Below are 6,749 nucleotides of genomic sequence, written 5' to 3' on the forward strand. Positions count from 1 at the left end.
TTCTTCATCAATGACAACCCATCTACAAAATTGCTCACTGATGGGGTCTCAAACCAAACACAATTTCATGTTCCACTAAAATAGGCAGAATTATAAATATGTAGACATTCCCCAGAGGAACAGAAGTAATCTTAAACACAAAATGCACAGTGGAGCTAAAAAAAGCTGTTGTGCTCATACAATAATGAACAGTAAAATCTTAAAACCACACGCTTGGTCTCAAAAATTTGTTCTAAGAACTGGGTAAATCGTTTTCTCATTAATTTGAATGATAGAAAAATTTTGAAAGTAACTTGTTTTTTTCTATCTTTAAAAGGAAATAATTTTTTTTCTAAGCCCTGTTTCAGTATATTCTGAGAAAAATAAAATGACAATGTTAGCTTAGTTTTATTTTTAATTATAACAGGAAAAATACTTATGGATTTTATCCAACCTCCAGAATGTCTCTATTACTTTCATTCTAATGTAAAAGATAATTTATTCTACATTTTGGATGTCTTTGCATCAATAAAGGGAAGTATTCCTAGAGAATCCATTGAATTGACTTAATTGTTCATTGTGATAGTTTATTGCCTATTTCTTGTTTTAGAATTAGCAATGATATTTTCAGTGTGTACACAAATTCTTATTCTACACGTGGTTAACTTTCCACTCCAGGTTTTTTCCATAGCATTTTTCATCTCAGAGTTTCTCAAAGTGTATATCAAAGGATTCAACATGGGAGTAATAATTGTATAAACCACAGTCATAGATTTGTCAATGGGAAAGTTGGAAACAGGTCTAACATACATGAAAATAGAGGGAACAAAGAAGAGGACAACCACTGTGATGTGCGAGCTACAGGTAGACAGGGCTTTGTGCCTTCCCTCCTGACTGTGAGTCTTCAGGGACTTTAGGATGGCCCCATAGGAGATTAGTAGAAGGATAAAAATTACCATACAGATGGCTCCATCATTGGCAACAACAGTGAGCACTATAAAATAGGTTTCAGAGCAAGCAAGTTCCAATAATGGGTACAGGTCACACATGAAGTGATCAATGACATTGGGGCCACAGAAGGGGAGTCTGTGCACAAAGAGAAGTTGGATCACAGAGTGCAAAAATCCTCCAACCCAGGCCGCCACTAGCAACAAAATGCAAACCTGTCGATTCATGATGATTAAGTAATGCAGTGGCTTACAGATGGCCACATAGCAATCATAGGCCATTGCCACCGGAAGAAAGATCTCAGAGCCACCAAATAAGTGCATTATAAAGAGCTGGCCCATGCAAGCTGGGAAGGAAATAGTCTTTTTATCACAGAGTAAGTCTAGAATCATTTTGGGCGAAACGGCGGTGGAATAAACAGCATCCATGAGTGACAGATAGGCAAGGAAGAAGTACATGGGGGAGCCCAGGTAGGGGCTGACAACAATGGTCAAGACAATGAGCAGGTTGCCCACCATTGTCACAATGTAAATGAACAAAAACATAACAATTAACACTTTTTGGCCAACAGGATCCTGCGTGAGCCCCAGGAGGACAAATTCTGTTACATTGTTACTGTATCCCATTTACTCTTCTATAAGACCTACTTCAGAGATGAGAGCTCAGAAGACCAAGACCTGTAATGAAATCATGAACACCACTGTGAATATGTCCATTAGGTCATGGAGCTCTTCTTCACTATTAATCTTGTTCAGTGGCTTATTCATAAAAAAACATTTAGAAATATCTACTGAGTTTCTCTTTCAAAGATCCCAGTATGTCTTCCCTTAACAATTCTACTTCCTCTCAGATGACTGGATTGGGCCTATGAATAAGAGGTTCTACCTCTAAATCTTAGTAGACCTTCTATAGAGAAGATAAGTCAGAGGTCCAACAGTCTTTCATTCATTTAATACTCCTTTTATAAAACATGACAGTTCTTGGCACAGACATCAGCAATGACAAAGAGGGAAAGGATTTCTCCTTTCAAGAAACATTCTCTAGTGGCGAAGATAAACTGTAAACAAATGAACTGACATAGAATCAGTACTTAAAGTTGGTAATATTTGTGGTGAGTCCCTTACAATATGATCTACATACCACCAAAAATAACCCCTCTTCAGGAATATCTCACGAAATATTATGATATTCCACTATTAGAAATTTGGTACTTCCTGCCTCAAATGTTTTTCTGTCTTTATGACTCTCTCATTCAATTTGAAGGGGCTGAACTTTGAAATGTATCAGATAACTACAAAATTTTTTAGTACATTCTTACCTGCAGCAATTATTTGGACATAGATTGTCTCTTTTTAAGGGTCTGTAATGCCTTCCATTTTCTCTTTGCTTATCCCACAACTCCTAACATACTTCTATACTCTATTGAAATACAGTCAGTACTTTGAGTTGGTAGTATTTGTGGTGAGTACCCTTACAATATGATCTATATTTTCAGCAAACATTTTTGAACTGAAGTTAACTGACACATAGCAATTAACAACTAGTACATTAGCAGCCAGCATTTTTCAAATCCATTGCAGGTGAGCTGGGTAGCCATGGGGGAGAAAATAGAGGCTGTAAAGAGAGGTAGAGGACAATGGAAGAGGGCTTTATATACAATACTTCTTAAGCACTGAGAGTGGTCAGAATCAGAACTTCAATCTCCACATTCCGAAAAGCAACATACATAAAGGAAAAATCCAAACTCAGTGTAAGAAGGTATGAGTTTTAGTTATTTTCTACATTTAGTCTCAAATCTGTCTCAATTTACTCATTGAAAAATAAAGATTCAAACTAGATGATCTTAGAATCCTTTCTAGTCCAACTGTCTGTGATACTATCAGTGAAACCCCATCTTATTTTATTCTGCTGGATGTTTCTGTTTATATATTTGTAACTAAACAACAATCTCCAAGCTCATCAATGTTACTTTAAAAAATGCTAGCCAGTGTTGGAATTTGATCACTCAAGTGACCAAATAATGGTTAGCTTTCTCACTCAGTGTGCGCCTGTTTAAGGCCCAGGACACCCTTGGAAAGAGCGCACAGCACAGTGACGAATAATGCGTACTCTGGGGCAACACTGTGTTTGAATTCCGCCTTCACCGCTTACTGTCTCTGTGACCTTGTGCAAATTCATAAACCTCTTTGTGCCTCAGTTTCGTAATTTGTAAAATAGGGAAACCAGTCATACATATCTCTGAAATTTGTGCGTGTGTGTGTTTTTACATGTAAAGTGCCTAGAGTGCTGCTGGATCCTGATAAAGAATCAATAAACAATAGCTTTTTATTATTGTTCTTGAATGTTTTTATGTGGACATTTGATCAGAACAAATCATCTGGACCTTTGTCACATTAGGAATAAGTGTATTACTTATAAAAAGATGTTATATATCTATAACTCAGAGACACATTTTTGGACACTGAATAAAACTGTACATTATAAGAATTATCTATTTTGTTGAATATGTATCATAATATTTACCTGTCACGGTATGTATATTGATAAAAGTTAAGCAGAAAAAAAGGAAAAACTTGCACCCACGCATCAGATGGAGACCTAAACAGTAGAAAATGAAAGAAAAGAAGAATTAAATCAAGAAGCAGAGAAGTTGTATTTAAGGAATTAATATACACAGGTAATGGGGATGTTAATGTGTTAAGTGAGGATAGCTTTCTTAAGAAATCTCCAGAAAGACTTCTTGTACTGAAAGAGTGCTGGAAGGTCAACCTCTGAGACCCTGAACTTAGGAGGCTTCTTGGGAAACCATTACAAATAAACACAGAGCCCATCCTAGAAAATAAAGAATAAACGATGAAAGGAAAGGAAGGGGAGTAGGGAGACGAGAGTAAAAAAAAAAAAAAAAGAAGAAGAGCAGAGGAGAGAAGACAGGAAGAAAGGAGAGAAGGAAAAAGAAAGGAAAGGAAGGAAAACAGGAAAAAGAAAAGAAAATTCAAGGAGGAAAAAAAAAGAAGAATGCTGATCCCCCAGAGGCCCTCTCATTTATGGTTAAAGACAAACTCAAATAAGAGAGAATAGACATATATAGATAGAAACACGATCTTTAGGGTTATTCATTCTTGCAAAAAAAATTGCTGAATTGCTACTCCTCAAATGTAGACAAGCTGATATCATTTTATTGATTTGCTTGAAGTGAAAGAACCTGTTCAGAAGAACTTTGAGCTTTCTTTTAGAAACCAGGTGTAAAGAGCACTCTGTATGTCTGGGTGATTCAAGAGTTCTATCATTTTTGAAGCTGTAGATTAATAAAGGCACAGCTGTTGATGAATATAATGGTAAAGATAGTTTATATCTAATTGTTTTTTTTTTTAATTTTTATTAAGCTTCAAGTGAACGTTTACAAATCCAATCAGTCTGTCACATATAAGTTTACATACATCTCACTCCCTACTCCCACTTGCTCTCCCCTCTTGAGTCAGCCCTTTCAGTCTCTCCTTTCTTGACAATTTTGCCAGCTTCCCTCTCTCTCTATCCTCCCATCCCCCCTCCAGACAAGAGTTGCCAACACAATTTCAAGTGTCCACCCGATATAATTAGCTCACTCTTCATCAGCGTCTCTCTCCCACCCGCTGACCAGTCCCTTTCATTTCTGATGAGTTGTCTTCGGGGATGGTTCCTGTCCTGTGTCAACTGAAGGTCTGAGGAGCATGGCCGCCGGGATCTCTCCCGTCTCAGTCAGACCATCAAGTTTGGTCTCTCCATGAGAATTTGGGGTCTGCATCCCACTGATCTCCCGCTCCCTCAGGGGTCCTCTGCTGTGCTCCCTGTCAGGGCAGTCATCGGTTGTGGCCGGGCACCAACTAGTTCTTCTGGTCTCAGGATGATGCAGGTCTCTGGTTCATGTGGCCCCTTCTGTCTCTTGGGCTCTTAGTTGTCGTGTGGCCTTGGTGTTCTTCATTTTCCCTTGCTCCAGGTGGGTTGAGACCAACTGCTGCATCTTAGATGGCCGCTTGGCAGCATTTAAGACCCCAGACGCCACATTTCAAAGTGGGATGCAGAATGATTTCATAATAGAATTATTTTGCCAATTGACTTAGAAGTTCCCGCAAACCATGTTCCCCAGACCCCCGCACTTGCTCCGCTGACCTTTGAAGCATTAATTTTATCCCGGAAACTTCTTTGCTTTTGGTCCAGTCCAATTGAGCTGACCTTCCATGTATTGAGTGTTGTCTTTCCCTTCACCTAAAGCAGTTCTTATCTACTGATTAATCAATAAAAAAACCCTCTCCCACCCTCCCTCCCTCCCCCCCCCCGTAACCACAAAAGTATGTGTTCTTCTCAGGTTTACTATTTCTCAAGATCTTACAATAGTGGTCTTATACAATATTTGTCCTTTTGCCTCTGACTCATTTCGCTCAGCATAATGCCTTCCAGGTTCCTCCATGTTATGAAATGTTTCAGAGATTCGTCACTGTTCTTTATCGATGCGTAGTATTCCATTGTGTGAATATATCTGGGTAAGATCACATGTGACCCATGTTTCTAAATACAACACCACTTTTCTTGTTCTATTTTACCTTTTAGTTGCATTATATATCCTCTTTTTTCTTTCTTTTTCTCTCTCGTTCTTTCCTTCTTTCTCTTTCTCTTTGATCCTTCCTTCCTTTATCCCTGTGGTTCTCTTTTTGTTGTTGTTAGTTGCCATCAAGTTGGCATCAACTCATGGTGACCTTATGTATAACAGAATGAAACATAGCCCAATCCTGTACCATCTTCACGATTATTGATATGCTTGAGTCCATTATTGTGGCTATTGTGACAGTGCATCTCATTGGAAGTTCCCTTAATTTTCACTGACCCTCTACTTTACCAAATGTGATGTCCTTTTCTATGGACTGGTATTTTCTGATGGCATGTCGAAAGTGTGGTTCTCTGGTCTACCTATAAATATTGGAAAGTATCAGGGTTTGATCCTGGACCACTGTGCATCAAGTTGCTCAGGCCAAAACACTTGGGAGTCATCCAATGGGTATTAAATCCACTCCTATATCTTTAAATACTATCTATTTGCTGATGAACCCCAGTTTTCTCCTTCTTGACTTTTCCACTTCCCTGAGTTCAGGACTTATGTTTCATAACCTACATGATATTGTCTCTTAGATAACACAAACTTGGGATACTCTTTATTAGGACTCTTGATTTACCCTAAATCACATCAATATTTTTTAATTTGGTTATAACTCAGTAAGGCTCTTAAAATTAAGCAAACCTAAAAAAAAGAAAAAAATACACACACAATATATAGTCTTTATTATATATCTCTAGAAAGTACAGGATTTAAAAGATAAAAAAGACATGTAAATATGAAGTTTAATAACCCTTACTTCTACCTTTTCAAACCACTCTACTTTGTTAACCAACGAAGACTTTTTTAAAAAGGTTATTCTGTAAGTTTCTCTATACCCATTTTAAGAGGTGCTCATATTTAGGTTTTTAATTTTTTCTTCCAGAATGATATAATGTCATATCAATGTTTAGCAACTTCTTTAAAAAACTTAATTGTATGTTCTTAACACTTTCTCAAGTCAATCCCATTAGCGTAGTATTCCATTGTGTGAATATACCACAATTTATTTACCCATTCATCCGTTGATGAACACCTTGGTTGCTTCCAACTTTTTGCTATTGTAAACAGAGCTGCAATAAACATGGGTGTGCATGTATCTGTTTGTATGAAGGCTCTTGTATCTCTAGGGTATATTCCGAGGAGTGGGATTTCTGGGTTGTATGGTACTTCTATTTCTAACTGTTTAAGATAACGC

The 6,749-nt window shown here is 37.6% G+C and overlaps 1 protein-coding gene across 1 annotated transcript; it reads right to left on the bottom strand.

Moving 5' to 3' along the window:
* Positions 1-204: 204 nt before the first annotated feature.
* Positions 205-3,303, bottom strand: LOC135230176 (olfactory receptor 4A5-like). The gene has a single exon (XM_064279137.1). It carries the CDS (start codon positions 1,551-1,553, stop codon positions 567-569), a length of 987 nt encoding a protein of 328 aa, XP_064135207.1. The 5' UTR covers positions 1,554-3,303; the 3' UTR covers positions 205-566.
* Positions 3,304-6,749: the final 3,446 nt, after the last annotated feature.

This window comes from Loxodonta africana, unplaced genomic scaffold (genome assembly GCF_030014295.1).
Source record: "Loxodonta africana isolate mLoxAfr1 unplaced genomic scaffold, mLoxAfr1.hap2 scaffold_85, whole genome shotgun sequence".
Lineage (NCBI taxonomy): Eukaryota > Metazoa > Chordata > Mammalia > Proboscidea > Elephantidae > Loxodonta > Loxodonta africana.

What these genes read in the sequence shown, in the direction of transcription:
- LOC135230176 (XM_064279137.1), bottom strand. Translation starts at nt 1,553, where the DNA reads ATGGGATACAGTAACAATGTAACAGAATTTGTCCTCCTGGGGCTCACG.